This window comes from Hemitrygon akajei, chromosome 1 (genome assembly GCF_048418815.1).
Source record: "Hemitrygon akajei chromosome 1, sHemAka1.3, whole genome shotgun sequence".
Classification (NCBI taxonomy): Eukaryota; Metazoa; Chordata; class Chondrichthyes; order Myliobatiformes; family Dasyatidae; genus Hemitrygon; species Hemitrygon akajei.
In genome coordinates this window covers 212317306-212337445 of record NC_133124.1, presented here as the reverse complement: position 1 = coordinate 212337445, position 20140 = coordinate 212317306, and the positions used below count along the sequence as shown (strand labels likewise).

Here is a 20140-nt window from a genome sequence, read left to right as displayed (position 1 = left end):
GGGCAATTTTTGATTGGGGCGGTCTATAGATAACAAACTGAATATTCAAGCTGAACTGCATATGCCTGGTCTCTTTAAATTTTAAGTTTTTATATTCTGTGTTTATCGCTCATTTTATTGCCAGTTGGATGAATTGGGTTTTTTTTTGCTGATGTGGGGTGGTTGAAGTTTTTCTTTGAACGGGTTCCATGATATTTCTTTCTTTTGCGGGGTAACAAATCTCAGGGTTTCATGCTCCATACATGCTTTTGTAATAAATGTACTTTGAATCTTTGAGCACATCTGGGGACTCGGCATGATGTGTCCAGTGTACAGGAGCTTTCAGTTCAGGCCGTGGATCTTTCATCAGAACTGGGAAAAGAGATAAGATAGTTAGTGAGTAAGGAACACAGAGGACAAGTGGAATATTTAGGGGTAGGATAGAGATAAGGTGGGGCCAGGGTTGCCCTGGAGATAAGTTGTAGATGCCATCCAGTTAACATGGATCATTAGAGAGAGAGGAATTGAACAAAAGATTTGAAATGAGGGCAACCATCATCTCATAGCTTCTGCTCATTTTATCACCCTCCAGCTGTCCATATTAATTCATTGATTGGATGATCTTGTTCACAGCCTAGCCCCAAGGGTAATCCTAGCGTATTCTGGCAGGGACATTTCTGGCACTACCCCCTCTCCCAACCACCCCAATGCTCCCATCTTTAGCAAAACAGCTTCACTGCAATTTAAAACTAACCAGTTTTCTCCCTTTCCAAGTTCTTTCAAAGAATCTTCCACCTTTAAGATTTGCACTGTTTTTCTTTCCACAGAAGCTGCCTATTGCTGAAAGTTGACAGGGCTTTCCATTTTTATTTCAGGTTCCCTACATCTGAAATGTTTAAATCCCTATAGGTAGTCTTCTCCTCATCTCACCTTCAGATGCGGTGCAGTTTCATTTGTAGGTCTGCTGCTGATGAAAGAGAAATACGAACAGATCTTTCCATTATTCCCTCTCATGTCTGTAACTCACATACTGTATGCACATCAACAGTCTCTTTCTCTCTCACACTCTCTGTCTCACTCTCTGTTTCTCTGTCTCTTCTCTCTCTCTCTCCCTTTCTTTCTCAGTCTCTCTATCTCTCTCTCTCTCTCTCTCTCTCTCTCTCTGTCAAATACACTCACAAGCATACATCCAAACATACGAGGAGTGATTGATATGTTTGTGGCCTAAGGTAGAAGGAGTCAATTTTAGAAAACCTAGCACATCTATTTTTCAACATAGTCCCCTCCTACATTTACACACTTAGTCCAGCGGTCGTGGAGCATACGGATCTTGGACCTCCAGAAAGTGTCCACAGCAGGGGTGATTGATAAGTTTGTGGCCTAAGGTAGAGGGAGATGATTTATTAACTTCAAACTTTGTGTGTAATCACTCAAAGAGTTGACCTGAATGTGCATGTAACGAGAGCTGTATAACTCATCTCCTTCTACCTTAGGCCACGAACCTATCAATCACCCCTCGTATATGTATACATAGATGTATACACAAGCACGCACAAACACACACGTGTAGGCGCACCCAAAGCCAAGCACACCCATGTGCTCACACACAATGCAAATGCAAATGCAAAAACAGACGTGCACACACACCCACACCAATGTACTGTCTAATATTTTTCACAGCTGTGCAGACCACCCATTGCTCAGAGCAGGAGATTTTACACGACCTGAAAATTGAGCAGCACTTTACATTGACATTATATAAAAGAAAATTCCAGTTGTGCTGCAACAAAGGCTATGTGCGCAGGAGCATTTCAGTTTCTGCACGACCCAGAACCCACCCAGCTTAGAGGGAACAGTCACACACACACACACACACACACACACACACACACACTCACACACACACACACACACACACACACACACACACACACACTCACACACACACACACACACACTCACACACACACACTCACACACACACACACACACACACACACACACACACACACACACACACAGACACACACACACACACACACACACACACACACACAGACTCTGACACAAATACGCAAGTATATGTACATATACACACACACCCTATCGTACTGACACTCAGTTTGACTTGCACTCCTTGCTCTCTGATCAGCAGAACTGTCACTTGAAGACATGCATTCCCTGACAGATGTCCCAGAGAGTGCAATTCATTTTAACTGAGCTCATAATGACATAAAATGAAGCAAAAATGAATTATAACACAAGTGACAAAGGTCCAGGCTGATGAAACTGAATTCAGATGCAACAGCTAATGAATTAATGAACAGCTAATGAGCCCTCAAATCTGTTTGATGTCACTTTTATCTCATAAATATTCTTACTGAAAATTATTATTCCGTCGTTTTATGTGTGCATCATCCAAACAACTAATTATAGTCTGGTCACTCTAACATTAATGATGGGAAACTTTTCTGAGATAACAATCAGGCTTATAATTGGTATTGAAAATAGGGGTCAGTAAACAAATGCCAGCTCAAACTTATAAACTTTTGCTTTACTAAAGTAAAATGGAGAACACTAGAAATATTCACCAAATCAGTCTGCATCCCTGGAGATGTGTATTGGACAGCATATTGACTGGATGCATCACAGCCTGGTATGGAAACACCAATGCCCTTGAATGAAAAACCCCACAAAAATAGTGCATATGGCCCAGTACATCACGGGTAAAGCCCTTCCCAGCATTGAGCACAACTAAACGGAACACTGGAGTAGGAGATTATCATCTATCATCAGAGACCCCCACCACCCTGGTCATGCTCTCTTCTCGCTGCTGCCATCAGGAAGAAGGTAGAGGAGCCTCAGGATTCACAACACCAAGCTCAGGAACAGTTATTAACCCTCAACTACCAGGCACTTGAACTAAAGGGAATAACTTCACTAAACTTCACTTGTCCTATCATTGAAATGCGCCCACAACCAATGGACATAAGGATTCTTCATCTCATGGTTTGATATTTGTTGCTTATTTAATTATTATTATTACTATTTCTTTCTTTTAGTATCTGCAAAGTGTGTGTCTTTTCCACACTGGTTGAGTGCCCAAGTTGGTGCAGTTTTTCATTAATTCTATTATAACTATATTTCTATTATGAGTATGCCCACAAGAAAATGACTTGCATGGTGATATGTATGTATTTTCACAGTAAAATTACTTTGAAATTTGATTTAGAGAAAATCTAAGGAAGATTTTGTATCATCCAGAGGGTGGTTACAATCTGGAATGTACTCCCTGAGGGGGTAGTGGAGGCAGAGACTCCTCCTACAGATAAGAAGCATCTATGCCAGTACTTGAATTGCTGATGGTAAGGGGGATGAGCATAGACAGAAACTTGATGGTCAACATAGACATGGTGGGACAAAGAGCCTGTTTCTGAGTCTTATAGTTACAATTCCACTTGAGCTAAGTCATTCTTAATTCCTCTCAAATCCTCCCAGAAAAGAGATAATATACCACTTACCATCCCGGTGTGGAGATTTGACCCAAAACATCTTTCTCCAACAGATCCTGTTGATTCCTCCACTACAGCAATTTTATAGCAATTGTTGCAGGAACTTTTATGTCTTTTTAGAAACTTTGCTACCGCAAAGCAACTAATTTCATGACATTTTTGATGGCTCTGGGCCTCTACTCACTGGAATTCAGAAGAATGAGGGTTGACCTCATTGAAACCTATCGAATATTAAAAGGCCTCGATAGAGTGGATGTGGAGAGGGTGTTTCCTAAGCTGGGCAAGTTTAAAACCAGAGGACACAGCCTCAGAACTGAAGGATGTCCTTTTAGAACAGAGATGAGGAGGAATTTCTTTAGTCTGAGAGTGGTGAGTGGTGAATCTGTAGAATTTGTACCACGGACTGCTGTGGAGGCCAAGTTTTTAGGTATATTTAAGGCATAGGTTGATAGGTTCTTGGTCGGTCAGGGCATGAAGAGATACAGGGAGAAGGCAGGAGCTTGGGACTGAGTGAGAAAATGGATCAGCCATGATGAAATAACGGAGCAGACTTGATGAGCCAATTATCCTAATTCTGCTCCTATATCTTATGACATATATATCAGTGATAATAAACCTGACTCCAGTTTCCAACACCTACAATCTTCTGTGTCTCCAAAATACCAACAATTTCTACAGTAACATGCTACCTTTTAGTGATTGTAAATAATGTGTGACAAAATCAGATCACACCAGAGACTTTTTCCCTGGGTGGAAATGGCTACAAGGGGTCATAGCTTTATGGCAATTGGAGTAAAGTACTATACAAAGGGAATGTTAGGGATAAGTATTTTCACGCCATCAAAATCAAAGTAAGTTTATTATCACGGTGAGTACAGGATATCTTACCATATGCAGTACTATCAAGAGATTAATTTTCCTGCAGGCATTTACAATAGAATATATGACTAACTATACATAAATAAAGACTGACATAAATAAACAATATATAAAAGAGGACAAGTTGTGCAAATAGAAGTAAATAAATAATACTGAGAACATGAGTTGTAGAGTCCTTGAAAGTGAGTCCATGAGTTGTGGAATCAGTTCATTGTTGAGGTGAGTAAAGTCATCCATGCTGATTTGGGTCAATGATTTATTGTTGAACTGTAGACAGTTGGAAGTCAATCCTGTTTTAACTTGCAGCAAAGAGGGAGGGTGGAGAGAGCAAAAGGAATGTCCACACTGGTTCACGAGCTTGATGGTTGGAGGGTAATAAATGTTCCCGAATCTTGTGTTGTGGGACCTTAGGCTCCTGTACCTCCTGCCCGATGGCAGCAGCAAAAAGAGCAAATGGCCTAGATGTTGGGGTCCTTGATGATGAATGCTGTTTTCCTGTGGCAACATTCCTTGTAGATGTTCTCAATGGTGGGAAGGGCTTTGCCTATGACGTCCACCACCATATGCAGACCTTTCCATTCCTGGGTATTGGTGTTTCCACACCAGGCTGTGCTGCAGCCATTCAGGATACTTTCACTGTGCATCTATAGAAGTTTGTCAAAGTTCTAGATGACACACCAAACTTCCAAGAAAGTAGGCACACCTAGAAAGCCATACCTTCTTTGTGATGGCACTTCCATTCCAGGATAGATCTCTGATAGGATAGCACCAAGGAATTTAAAGCTACTGAACCTCTCCACCTCCGATCCCCTAATGAGGTCCAGCTCATGGACCTCTGCTTCTGGCATCGATAATCAGTACGATTATGATCCTGATCATGTCAGAGTGGAGGGTGCGTGGAACACATTGCCAGGGATGTTGCTAGAGGCAGACACATTCGGGATATAACAAACTCTTAGATAGACACATGGATGATAGGACAAAGGAGGGCTATGAAGGAGGGATGGTTAGATTGATCTTAGAGTAGGTTAAAGGACCATAGGCTCTGTTCTGTGCTGTAATGTACTATGTTGTAATTTCACTTATCAAGTTCTGTCCAAGACCAGTGAAAGGAAATTTCAGCATACATTAGGTTTCAGAAAGGTGATACTTGTCCACTTCCTTTAGCCCTGTCGATTGTGTCTGCCTGTAACAGACTTATCCGTAACAACACCTTTTTATTCCCCATTCAGGATGGAACACCAGACAGTTCTGGAGCGGGGAATGGGGAATTCCAGAAGGAGATACGATGATGATGAGGAAGAAGGTGAGCTATTACAACCGAAGTGAAAGAACAATCTGTGGAGGAGCTCGGCGGGTTGAGCAGCATCTGTGGGGGAAAGAAATTGTCACTGTTTCGGGTGGAAACAATTCCTTTCTTCACACGGGTGCTGCTTTTCCTCCAGCAAGATGGGTGTTGCTCCTGATTCCATCTGCATTCTCTTGTGTCTCCATATTGAAAGTTCAATTAATTACCGTAGATTCCGGACTACAGAGCGCACCTGATTAAAAGCCGCTGGCTCTAATTTTAGAAAGAAAATCAATTTTTTACTTGTACAGGCCGCACCGGATTTTAGGCCGCACCGGATTTTCGGCCGCACCGGATTTTCGGCCGCAGGTGTCCCACGTTGTAATATGAGATATTTACACAGAAAGATATTACACGTGAGGATTTTTTAACTTTTAATTAAATCCATATGGTAACATAAACAAATACATATTGCAAATGCTTTTTTTCGAACCGTGCCTGTAACGCGGCTACTTTTAAATATACGTTGCGTATACTTTTTTACTGAACAACATTCCAATATCTCCTAACGACTGGTAAAAAATATATATACTGCAGCCTACCAGGAAAAGTTATTGATCGCCTTTAACTTAAAAGCAGCGTTCGCTCAGATCCAATGCTGCTCGCGTAATGTGCTCGCCCCCTCCTTCCCGTTTATCGCAAACTGGTATCCCACAAGACGCAGCGAAACCGGGTGTGACGTCATAGCATCCCGCGATGTAGTACAGAAAACAAATATAGTTAAAACACTTCTAACTTTAACTAGAAAATGAATTACTAAGCGAAAATATTATAAACTAAATAACTGCCATAAAGGCAGCACAATGCTTTTCTTCGAGTGTTTTCCATGTTGATGAGGGTGAGTACAAATGACTGATTTACAATAATTTAATTGTGAAAGTGCGCTTGATTTATCGTACAATTTCATTGGACCTCTGTGAACTACTCATCAATTTTATTGGTCTACTGTTACGAGGCAAAATGTTTTTGGCGGCATGAAAAAAATCATTCATTAGCCGCACCGTATTAAAAGCCGCAGAGTTCAAAGCTGTTCAAAATGTGGGAAAAAAGTAGCGGCTTATAATCCGACATCTACGGTAAGTCCTTAATGGCTTGGGTGATGCGAGTTCTTAGCCCGATCCTCGCCACCCAGAACATGTCCTCTTTTCATTGCCGCCATCAGGAAGGAGGTACAGGAGCCTGAAGGCACACACTCAATGATTTGGAACAGCTTCTTCCCCTCTGCCATCAGATTTCTGAATGGACACTGAACCCATGAGCACTATCTGAATAGGCTGAATAGGCTGGGACTATACATTCCTTCGATCGAAGGAGGTTGAGGGATGACCTCAGAATCAGAATCAGAATCAGGTTTAATATCAAATTCAGATTCAGTTTATTGTCATTTATAAACCACAAATACAATGCAGTTAAAAAATGAGACAACGTTCTCTGGAATGATATCACGAAAAAGCACAAAACAGACCACACAAGAAAAACCAAATAACGTTTGGTAATCCCCAATCCAGAGTCCGGAGAGGCTGCTGTGTATCGATATCGCGCTACCGTCTTAGCACATTCCCTGGAAAGGAACTACAAACCCATCATCAAACCTAAAGCTACAAGACCTACACAAAACCACATAGTTACATATAGTTATAGTTAACATATAGTTTCAACAGTGCAGACAATACCATAATTGATAAAAGACTAACTGACAAAGACCACATAATTATAACACATAGTTTCAACAATGCAAAGCAATACCATAATCTGATAAAGAGCAGTTCATGGCACGGTTTAAAAGAAAGTCTCAAAGTCCCGACAGCCCATCATCTCATGCAGACGGTAGAAGGAAGAAAAACTCTTCCTGCCATGAACCTCCAGCGCCGCAGCTTGCCAACGCAGCACTTTGGGAGCTCCGACCACAGCCAACTCCGAGTCCATCCGAAAACTTCAAGCCTCCGACCAGCCCTCCGACACCGAGCACCGAGCACCATCTCCGCTGAGCGCTTTGACCCCGGCACCGGCTGCCAAGCAACAGGCAAAGCCAAGGATGGGGCTTTCCTCTCGGAGATTTTTCAATCGCACAGTAGCAGTGGCAGCGAAACAGGCATTTCAAAAGTTTCACCAGATGTTCCTCCGTGCTTCACATGTCCGTCTCCATCAAATCAGGATTGTACACGGCCCCTACTTACAGATAACAGATATCACCACACATGTTGTGAAATTTGCTGTTTTTGTGGCAGCAGTATAATGCAATGCATTATCATAGAAAAGAATGTGAATAACAGTAAGTATATACAGTACATACTAAATAGTTAAATTAGGTAAGTAGTGCAAAAATAGAAATAAAAAAGTAGTGAGGTAGTGTTCATGAGTTCAACGTCCATATAGAAATCAAATGGCAGAGGGGAAGAACAAGGCATGTCTTGGGTGATGGGTTCCTAAATGACGGATGCCACCTTTTTGAGGCATCACTCCTTGAAGATGTCCTAGATACTATGAAGGCCAGTGTTTATTTTGATACTGTGCAGCGGCACCACCGCCCCAAACCAGCCAGTTTGAATGCTCTTCACAGTAGATCTGTAGAAATCTGTAGCAAGCGTCTTTCACCATACCAAATCTCCTCAAACTCCTAAAGAAATAAAGTCGCTGTCGTGCCTTCTTTGTAGCTGCATTGATAAGTTGAGCCCAGGATAGATCCTCAGAGATATTGACAGCCAGGAACTTGAAATTGCTCACCCTTTCCAATTCTGGTGGGTGGTTATAAAGTGGTGAACCAGCATGGATGAGAAGGATGAGCACAGTTTTTCCCAGTGTAGTAGAGTACAAAACTAGAGAGGGGAAAAGTTTAAAGGGGACTTGATAGGCAAGCTTTTCCACACAGAAAGGGATGGGTAGCAAGTGGTAAAGACAGGCATAAAAATAGCATTTAAAAGACATTTGAACAGGTTGAGGGATAGGAAATGTTTAGAGGGATGTGGATCAAATGAAGGCAAATGGGACTAGCCCAGGAAGACATCATAGTTGCCATAGATGTGTTGGTCTGAAGGGTCTGCTTCCTTGTGATACAACTATATGATGACAATCATCAACCATCAGGCTACTAAACCAACGTGGATAACTTTACTCAACTCAGCAAAGTACTCACTCCACAAGCTACAGACTCACTTTCAAGGACTCTACAACTCATCTTCTCAGTATTATTTATTTACTTTTTTATTATTTGCAGTTTTTCTTCTTTTGCTCATTGCCTGTCAGTTTTTGTTTATGTAAAGTTTTTCAAAAATTCTATTGTATTATTTTCTTGTAAGCATCTGCAAAAACATGAATCTCAAAGTGGCATATCCACCCAGTGGCCTGTCTGTTAGTTACCTCCTGTACCTAATAAAGTGGCCACTGAGTGTATGTGTGTGGCCTTCTGCTGTTGTAGCCCATCAACTTCATGTTGTGCATTCAGAGATGCTCTTCTGCATACCACTGTTGTAACATCTGGTTATTTGAGTTACTTTCACCTTCCTGTCAGCTTGAACCAGTCTGGCCATTCTCCTCTGACCTTTCTCATTAACAATAAGTTTTTTGCCCACACACTGGATGTTTTTGTTTCTCCGTAAACTCTAGAGAATGTTGTGTGTGAAAATCCCAGGAGGTCAGCAGTTTCTGAGATACTCAAACCACCCCATCTGGCACCAACAATCATTCCACAGCCAAAGTCACTTAGATCACATTCCTTCCCCATTCTGATGTTTGGTCTGAGCAGAAACTGAACTTCCTGACCATGTCTGCATACTTTGAGTTGCTGCCATATGATTGGCTGATTAGATATTTGCATCAACAAGCAGGTGAACAGGTGGATATAATAAGGCGGCCACTGAGTGTATATATTAAAAAACAAGTAAGTAGTGTAGAAAGAGAACAAAACATAAAACTGTGAGGAGGTGTTCATGGGTTCATTGTCCATTCACAAATCTGATGGTGGAGGGGAAGAAGCTGTTTCTAAGACATGGAGTGTGTGTCTTTAGGGTCCTGTCCCTCCTCTCTGATGGCACCAATGAGAAGAGACGTGTCCTGGGTGGTGAGAGTCCTTAATGATGGATGTTACCTTTTTGAGACATGGCATTTGGAATTGTCCTTGATGATGGGGAGGTTAATGCCCAGGATGGAGTTGGCCGAGTTTGCAAACCACTGCAGTTCTTTTCCAATCCTGTGCAGTGGCCACTCCATATCAGAAGGTGGTATGACCAGCTCTCAATGTTACATCTCTCCCACAGTAAGCGGCTGAGGCCAAGGTTCAATCGGAAACGTTAAAGGTGACATAATGATTGTGTTGAGTGTGCCAGTTAGGAATAAACTAAGCCAAGTACACTGAGTAGAGGTACAAGCCAGCCATGATGGAGCGGGTACTGGTTACTGAGGTCCACCTGTGAGCTGGACTGATCTTTGGTGAGGTACAGAAGCAGTTATGGGATGGCTGCATCTTCCTGCCTCTGGCCAGAGAGGTCCTGCTTACCCTGAAAGCTCAGTAAATGTAGGTTTCTCACCAAATCACTGTATTTGTGTTGTCCAGTTCGAAACGCAATCTACATTGGGATCCCCGCGCCCCATGGCTACAGGAGAAAGCGGCGGCGAAGAAAGTTCTCAACAAGCCACGAGAAACCCAGCGAGGAGGAATGGCATCCGAAGAGGCAAGAGAGATCCGACACGGATGAAGGAGGTGCCAGGGCAGCCACTTCTTCAGACAGCATTAACATTACCAGTAAGCCATTTGTACTGTAAAGAGAACGGTCTTCACCACACCCCATGTTACCAGCGCAGTTTCGACATAGTGCCAAAGGTTTAGTTTGACTGCTTCTCTAACAGCACCCACCAACATTTCCAATCAATTACCTTTAAAAATAAAGAGAAATGTATATCTTGGACGCCATTACAGTATTTTACTGGCAAGAGAATTATCCTTAGTAGAATATAGAACACAGAACAGTCCTGTCAAGTCACAATGTCTACACCAAACACGGCACTGAATTAAACTAACTCCCATTTCCTGCCTGTTCTCATGTCTACCTGACTCCGTCTTAAACATCATTATTGTATGTGCTTCCCCCACCCAGAAGCCCGTTCCAGGCACCTATCTCTCTAAACACAAAAGAGTCTTCAGATGCTGGCAATCCAGAACACCAGACACAAAATACTGGAGGAACTGCACAGGTCAGGACTGATGAAAGGCCTCATCCCAAGTCATCGATGGCTTAATCCCCTCCATTGATAGAGCCTGACCTGCTCAGTCGGTCCAGCATTTTGTACCTATCAATCTCTGTGTCGATTTTGCCCTACACATTCCCTTCATAACTGCCTCAAATTCACATCCTCCACTCTAGGAAAAAAATCTTAATCTTTACCTTATTTATGTCTTTCATAATCTTAACAAACTCTATCAAGTTTCTCTAGATTCTCTAGAGAAAATAATCAAGTTTGTACAACTCTTCTTTTGAGCTCAAACCCTCTAATCCAGGAAGCATCTTGGTAACCCTCTTCTCAAAGCTTGCCCATCCACCCTAAAATGTGGTGACCATAATTTCACTCAATGACAAGTAACCTCAAGATAATCTAAGAGGGTTCATAACCCAGAGTTCACCCTGTCTCTCAGAGGCGTGAGCTGGGTGGAAAATCTGTGTGGGGATTGACAACAAACACTCTTGGGATAAATATTTGAGGGGTGTCCCAGGATTGCTGGAGGCCATTGTCCCTTCTCGTCAGTCCTCAACTACACTATAGTATACTCCCTCACCTCACCAACTCAGCTCCTAAAGCTGCCTTCCATCAGTTCCCACCAAAATTAGTTGTTCCTTCTGGAAAACTGTTAACTCATGTGGTAACTTTCATTCAACAAGGGCATAAACCATGTAGCTACCTGTCCTTGTGGACTTCTCCTACCCTTGTCTATTGTGTGTATCTCCTAATCTTGAACATTGAGGGGACCTCCTGCCCTTGCCCAATGTGTATAACTCCCACCCTTGTCCATTGTGGGTCTCTCTTACTCTTGCCAACTGTAAGCACCTGACAGGGTTGGCCAGGCTAGACCTGAAGCAATGTGCTGCCACCATGTAGTTCCCATTCCATTATGTATCTGACATAACGCACTGTAAACAGCCAATTGTTTTGAAAAAAAAACATTTGGACTGTTGCTAATGTCAGATTTAGATTTATTTATCACATGTACATTGAAACGTACAGTGAAATATGTCATTTTGCATTAACAACTAACATACCCTAGAATGTGCTGAGGACATTCCAGTGCCAACATAGCATGCCCATGATGTTCAGCAGAATAATACAAGCAACAACAATGACAATATAACACAACAAGAGAACAGCACAGAAAACCCTTATCCCACCCTGCCACACACACAGACAGGCCTCCAGCCCTAGAACAGGCCACCTCCTTGGCTCTGGACATTCAGAATCACAGATATGTTTCCTCTGGCCTCCAGTCAACTTTTTCAGTCCTCTGAAATAGATACCTGAATGCACCAACATCAAATTCTTAAACGTTTGATATCCACTCGCCTCTAGCCCTATACCCCCACATTTTTTTCCTTTTCTCTCTCCTCCTGATCCATCTGACCCTCATCGCCCTACCTCTGTCCCCTTCCCCATCCTCTCCAGCTGCCCGACACCCACACACTTCCACCAGTCATTCCCCTTCCTACCTCCCTCCCTTTATTCCACGTTCCACCAACATCTCCTATCAGATTCCACCTTCTTCAGCCCTTGTTGCCTCCATCTATCACCACCCAGTTTCTGACATAATACCCAATCCCTTCCCACCCTCACCTGCATCCAACAATCAACCTGCCAGCTCCTCCCCACACCCCTTCCCTCCACCTCTTTATATTGGCTTTCTTCTCTCGATCTTTTGACCCCACTGACTGACCATTTTCTTGTGTAGATGCTGCCTGACCTATTGACTTCCTCCAGTGCCTTTCTACGTTGCTTTTAAAAATACAATGGACTTTGTATTCCCCTCCTCCTTTAAATTAATATTATCAGACTCCAGGCAAGATCCATGCTTAATTAAGTCTTGCAGGCAGTTTGCAGCACCTAAGGGATGTTTCAGAAACTGCCAGATATCGGCTGCTTCAAAGCATCATTCAGTTGTCACATGTATTAAGCTTATTGGTCTGTTTCATTGATTACAAACCTTGATTTACTGCTCTAATATAGTTACGTGCTGATCAATGCCAGCCCATGACTTACAGGCGAATATCAGTGCTAGACATTGGGGCCAGTATCTGAATCCTAGAGTCCTCTGGAGGCTGGAGGCCAAAGATGGCCTGATCTGGGTTTAGAGGGCTGTGCGCGTGCGTGGATGGTGAGCACGAACAGGCCTTGGGTTTTGTTTTGTTGCTTAAATGTGTTCTGTGTTGTTCAGCCAAGGAGCCATGTTGGCCCCAGCCTGCGTGGCAAGACTTGCAGGCAGCCCCGTCCCCCCAGAACATCCATGGACGTGTTGGCTGCTAACACAAACGCCACATGTCACTGTAGGTTTCGATGCGCATGTGATAAATAAACCTGAATCTGAATGAGGAGTCCTTATCCTGATGCTCCAGCCCAATGAAACGGTGGCTGAGCGACTGAGATAATTCTGGGGATGAATGACTGTATATCTGTCACTGTAACAACATTAGAAGCTGTTATTGAAGAATCCTGCCCTCTAAACTCAGGTCAGGCCATCTTCGGCCTCCTGCCTCCAATGGACTTGATGATTCACAGGCACTGAGCCCAATGTCTAATGTTGATGATCACCTGTAAGTCATGGGCTGATACTGCTCAGCATGTAACTGTGTTAAAACAGGTTTGTAATCAATGAAACAGACCAGTACTGTGCAAAAGTCTTAGGCACACATATATATATATATATATATATATATATATATATATATATATATATATATAGCTGTGGTGCCTAAGACTTGTGCATAGTCCTGTAGTAATTTTATGTATTGCACTGTACTGCTGCCGCAAAAAAAACCATTTCATATACATGTGAGTGATGATAATGCTGATTCTGATATGGGTCTCTATCATGGACTGAGAGTGGGAAGGGGGCAGGGAGAGGGGAATCATAGTTGGGAAGAAGGAAAGGGAGAGGGGAGGGAGTGGGAAGCACCAGAGAGACATTTTATAATGATCAATAAACCAATTGTATAGAGTGAAATGACCTTGCCTGGTGTCTCAGGGCTGGTTGGAACTGCACCTGTGCCATCCCCTGCCCCTGGCTCTCCTCTCTGGCACTTGTCCCACAACCCTCCCACGGCATTTCACACTCACCATTCCCGACCTTCTTTGCTCCCGCCAGATTTACAAACCCACTTTCTGCTCCACTTTGGCAAATAACAGTGCTGTGCAAAAGTCTTAGACACCCTAGCTATATACATGTGTCTAGACTTTGCACACCACTCTATTTTTTTCACAGTATGGTTGACAGCTGGAACACAATGCCAGAGGAGGTGGTGACACTGTGCACCATTATGTGCCTAAATTTCTTGCACAGTTCTGTATATCCTCAGGTGTTGAAGTGGGAGGAAGCTAACTTTATTACTAGGGATAAATATACTGAGCTTGACCCAATCAATTCCTTAGCATAAGAACATAAGAAATAGGAGCAGGACTAGGCCATCTGACCCAGCAATATGATCAGGGCTGATGTGTCCGTAAACTCAGCTCCATCTACCTGCCTTTCCCTCATAACCCTTAATTCCCCTACTATGTAAAAACCTATCTAACTGTTTCTTAAATATATTTAGTGAGGAAGCCTCAACTGCTTCCCTGGGCAGAGGATTCCACAGATTCACCACTCTCTGGGAAAAACAGTTTCTCCTCATCTCTGTCCTAAATCTTCTTCCGTTATCTTATGAATATGCAAATTTAAACACTAAGGAATCACATTTAATACCTGAGTCGGTTACACAGCTTCAGATAGACCCTGTGTTGAACGCAACGTGTTTCATTATCTCCTGGGTGAGGAGGAGATGGTTTTTGCTATAGGTTAGGTCCATGCCCACTTTAGCAATGATAACATTCTGCATTGGCCGCATCACTCTATGCCAGTGCCATGGAATATTGAAATCACAAGAGGATTCTAGCAGTCTATTGTTTATCTATAGACAGGGCTGCCCTCACTGACCAGGAAAGACGGAGAGTATGCAGTATGGAAGCAAGCCCTTCATTTCACATACAGATGATCAACCATCCATCTACATTGGGGCTTCGGGGCTTCAATTATTCATTCTGTGGGGTTCTTGTTTCGTGGACATCTGTGAAAAGTATGAATTTTGGGTGGTACACTGTGTACATTCTCTGATATTAAATGGACCCTAAATAAAATTATTACTCTATTCCACTAGATTTTACAAGTCACCTACTCAATTGTATGGAGGCATTGGGCCAGTCATCCTAAACACTAATCATGTCTCAATTCCATTTTATCCCACCTACATCCCTATCAACTTCCTCCCCAATTCTACCCCTCACCTACACATCAGGGGTAATTTCAAACCAACTTGCACACCTTTGAATGTGGGAGGAACCAGAACGCCCAGGAGGAATCCCACACAGTCACAGGGAGAACTCCACATAGGCAGCAGCGGAGGTCAGGACCGAACCCGGGTCTCAGGCACTGGAGGCCGAAGCTCCACCCGCTACGCCACTGCGTCGGCATGGGTTTCTAGCCCTTAAAGGCCATCAATCAGTGGCTGAAGACTGCAGCCTCGCAGAGGACTTGGATGCTGGCTCGTCGCTGCAAACACTGCCTCTCCGTGCTCAGCAAGCGTGTTCTCTGTTGCTCCCGGCTTCAAAGTGCCAGGGGTCCCTCTAGTGCGACATTTTTTTATCTTGCCGGCACGGCCGTGAGATCCACGACTCCGGCTCCCTGCCTGATCTCAGTTACAGCCGCACGCCATTTGTGGCTTGGCTGATTCCACGGGGTCACCCGAGGGTCAAAACCAGCTTCCAGGTCAGCTTCCGATGAGTATGTACAAAGGACGTTGGGATTGCTACGCACTCACTGCCAGACTCTGAAAGCAGTGACAGTTGCGAGGAACTAAAGGCACATTGTTTTCAGTTGGGATTCAAGGTACAAATAACTCTCAGCCCTTGCGAATGCTAATCTGTTAACTGTTGCCACACTGTCTGCCTAGTCCTCCAGTATCTCAACACACATCTCTGCTGGAATCCTCACCAGCCAGTTACACTTGTAAAGAGAGTCAGGGCATCCTGTGCGTAATGCTAATCAGTCTGTTTTGAAATATTTGTCAGCGCAACTTAATTATGGAGCTCAGAAGAATACAAGGAGGCCAATCTGCCCCTCAACCCTATCCCTGCCACTCAGTTCACTTATTCATTCCTTTTCTTGCCCAGGAAGGAAGGGTACATCATCGGTAAAAGTTTTCTCTGTCTGTATCCAGCAGCTATTTACAAAAATATGAAACTACATGATACCTATCCTTCCTGTGCCCCCGTCCTTTCTCCTCCTTCCCCCCCACCTCCTCCTCCCTCTTCCACTGCTGAGATCTTCAGTGGTGGTGCTTAGCGACAGTAGATCTTCAGGAAGCTGGAAGACAGAGAAGGAGAGAGAGCTGGCTGGCCGTAGGAAGACTTAGATCACATTCTCCTTCAAAACGTTTGCACTCGGGGTGGAAGGGGTTTAGTCAGAGCAGTTCCTCTCAGGGGAAAGGAAAAGCATCTAGGAATTGCTCCTTCCTCAAGCTGCCCGAGAGTGAGTACCCCTCAGTTGGGTGGGCCCCTCTGAATCTTTCGTGGGTCTGTCAGGAAAGGTTCAGTCCTGGATAAGGTCACAAGGGCATAAAAAGTAGGATCAGGGTCAAATATTATGTTCCTGCAGATTGCTCTGCCGTTCAGTAAAGCCATGGCTGATTGGATCCTTGACCTTAATTCTAGTTTACAACTCGTTCCCTGTAACCCTTGGCTTCTCTGTGCCAAACATCATTCCAACTCAGTTCCAAATGCACGCCGCTCAAAGTCAGAGAATTCTAAGGATTCACCTTTCTCCGAGAGGAGACTTTTCTTTTCATCGTCATCTTAAACGGGTGATCCCTAATTCTGCGGTCTTAATTCTTCATTGTTCTTGATACCACCAAGAGGGGAAAGGTGCACCCTCTCACGCCCTTTCCCATGGGGAGCAAATTCATTCCGGAGTCTGGAATGATATTCGCCTTTTCAACTTTTATTCCTGGAACTGAAGTCAGGAGGATGGTCAAGGGGCCACTTCAATTAAATGACTGGTCTGTTTCCTTCCAGAGGGGTCAGTTTCACCAGCACACCGAAGAGCCCTTTAGTGAAGGCTCGGGAATAGTTAAAGTGCAAGCCTTCTCAGAATTGAAATGGGTAAGCTCCACTGGGTTTGGCATAATCATCAATAGGACTCAACTCAGCAAAGAGCGTGCTATTCCGTTTAATCTCCAGGGTGAGCGGCTCTGTGTAACAGGGTTTGACACACTCTTTCAGACAGCCACAAGTTACCCTGCGCACATACAGGCCTGCTGTTAATGCGTGCCGCAAAATGAGTGGGAGTGAAGCAGGTAGGATTGAAACCCATATGCTGTTTATTGTTGTTTTATCATGTGCTTTTTTGCGACCAGTAATGGAGGGCTTGTCTTGTGGCCAGAACAGAACTGATGTAATTCATGTAGTTTCACTCAGCTGAGCTGTTAACACTTTGCTCCACAGACTAGAGTTACATTTCTTCAGCAAAGTTACGCCTGCAACTGGGTCACCGCAATAAAAAAGTGTGTTTGGCCGTGCTTCATGCTTACTTGAACCTTACCTCACGGAACTTTAGTCCCACAAATATCAAGGGAATTCTCAGCTCTTGCAGAGGTGTCTTTCAGCACCAAAGGAATTATCTGGACCCGTCTCTGATTTTAGGGGGACAATCATTTTTAGAGTTTACAGTTCACACGGCTTTAACCAGAAAGTCGTCATGTGATGCAGTGGAATGTTTCAGTGGGTCCCACGGAGCTCAATAGATGAAGACAAGGAACCGTTCTACCTGCTGCCTGCTGAAGCCAGCTGGTGGATGGGACGTGAGAGCAGGTGTCTGTGAGTAGGTCACCAGTGTCTACTGAGTGGGACGGGGATGGGGACAAGACGCGGGCCTCCGGGCAAGGAGTCAAAAACAACCAAAAGTAATGCAAAGGTTGTTCAACAGTTGCATTAGTCAATAGGTACACTTGTAAACACTAGTCAGGAAATACAGACTCCAATGTCCTACCACGTGTGTGTGTGTGTGTGTGTGTGTGTGTGTGTGTGTGTGTGTGTGTGTGTGTGTGTGTGTGTGTGTGTGTGTGTGTGTGTGTGTGTGTGTGTGTGTGTGTGTGTGTGTGTGTGTGTTGGTGTAGCTGTATATATCAGTGCATCCTCATTGTATGTGCATGAGTGTATGCACACCTACCTGTGCATAGGTGTACGTTATTCTGCATATATATGTGGCTGCGTTTCTGTGTGTGTGTCTGTGTGTATGTGCATACATGTAAATCTGTGACTGTGTCTACGAATAGGTGTTTATTTCAATCTGTATATGTCTATCTTTCTGTGCCTGGATGTATATGTATCTCTATTTGTGTGTCTTTCTGTTCATTGTTTTTTCTTTCAAGGTGGTTCATTTTCTTTCTTTGTTTTGTGGCTGTCTGTGGTAAGACGGATCGAAGGGTTGTATACTGCATAGATACATCAATGATGAATGTAATTCGAATCTTCAGTTGTTTGAAGTGTGTGTGCATGCATCTGTGTAAATGTGTACTGTGTGTGCATCTATGTGTTGGTGTGTGTGCATCTGTATAAATATACAACTGTGTGTGTATCTGGTGTTGCTGTGTGTGTATGTGTTTAAATGTATACCTTGTGGTTGGTTTGTACATATCTGTTCAAATATACAACTGTGTGTGCATCTGTGTGTTGATGTGTGTGTATATGTGTAAATATATGCTCTATGTGCATTTCTGTGTTTGTGTTGTGTATCTGTGTAAGTGTATATTGTGTGAATGCATCCGTATGTTGGTGTCTATGGATCGGTGTAAATGTATGACTACGTGTGCATCTGTGTTTTTGTGTGTGCATCTGTGTAAATGTGTTCTGTGTGTGTGCATCTGTGTGTTGGTGTGTGTGTATCTGTGTAAATGTTTGAAGTGTGTGCGTCAGTATGCTATTGTGTGTATATGTGTAAACGTATATTGTATGTGTGTATCTGTGTTCTGGTGTGCATGTACCTGTGTAAATATACCACTGTGTGTGCATCTGTGTGTAACTGTATGTGTATATGTGTAAATGCATATTGTGTGTATACATCTGTGCATTGGTGTGTGTGTGAATTTGTGCAAATGTACAAATGTATAAGCATCTGTGTGTTGGTATGTGGGTCTATCTGTGTAAATGTGTACTGTGAGTCCATCTGTGTTTTGGTGTGTGTGTATATCTGTGTAAATGTACAACTGGATGTGCATCCATGTTGGACTGTGCGTTTCTGAGTAAGTGTATACTGTACGTATGCATTGTCTATTGATGTGTGTATCTGTGTAAATGTATGACTATGTGTGTGCATCTGTGTGTTTGTGTGTGTATCTGTGTAAATGTATACTGTATGTGCAGCTGTGTGTTGGTGTGTTGGTATCTGAGTAATTGAATTCTCTGTACGTGAATCTGTGTGTTGGTGTGTCTGTATCTGTGTAAATGTTCAACTGTGTGTGTGCATCTGTGTAAATGTATCCAGTGAGTGCATTGGTGCTTTGGTGTGTGCATTTTTGTGTAAATGTATATAATGTGTTCATCTGTGCATCTGTGTTCATGAGTGTGTACCTGTACAAATGTATACTGTACGCTGGTGTGTGTGTACCTGTGTTATTATACAACTGTTTGTATGCATAAGTATCCTGTCAGTGTTTTTGTGCTTTGGTGTGTGTGCATCAGTGAAAAGTACAAATGTGACTGTGTGCATCTGTGTGCTGGTGTGTGTGTATCTGTGTAAATGTACAGAAGTGTGTGTGCATCTATGTAAATATATAGTGTGTTTATCTGTGTGTTGGTGAGTGCGTATCTCTGTAAATGTATCACTGTGTGTGCCCAGTGTCTTCATGTGTGTGTGTGTGTGTGTGTGTGTGTATTTGAGTAATTGTACAACTGTGTGTGTGCATTGGTGCATGGGTGTGTGTGTCTGTGTTTTGGTGTATGCGAATCAGTGTAAGAGTGTACAGTCTGTGTGCATCGGTGTGTAAGTGTGTGTGTATTTGCGTAAATGTATGACTGTATGTATGCATCTGTGTGTTGGTGCATGTATCTGTGCAAATGTATACTGTGTGGGCATCTGTGTGTTGCTGTGTGTCTCTGTACAAATGTGCGACTGTGTGTGACACTGTGCTTCGGTGTGTGT

The 20140-nt window shown here is 43.4% G+C and overlaps 1 protein-coding gene across 5 annotated transcripts in view; it reads left to right on the top strand.

The window, feature by feature from the left end:
* slc4a5a (solute carrier family 4 member 5a) overlaps positions 1-20140 on the top strand; it is a 174057-nt gene that overhangs the window by 19798 nt on the left and 134119 nt on the right. For all 5 annotated transcript variants that reach the window (XM_073060084.1, XM_073060076.1, XM_073060094.1 and 2 more), the window contains exons 2-3: positions 5603-5676; positions 10268-10456. In XM_073060084.1, the coding sequence (XP_072916185.1) occupies positions 5604-5676; positions 10268-10456 (262 nt within the window). In that variant the 5' untranslated portion in view covers position 5603. The remainder of the gene's footprint in view (positions 1-5602; positions 5677-10267; positions 10457-20140) is intronic.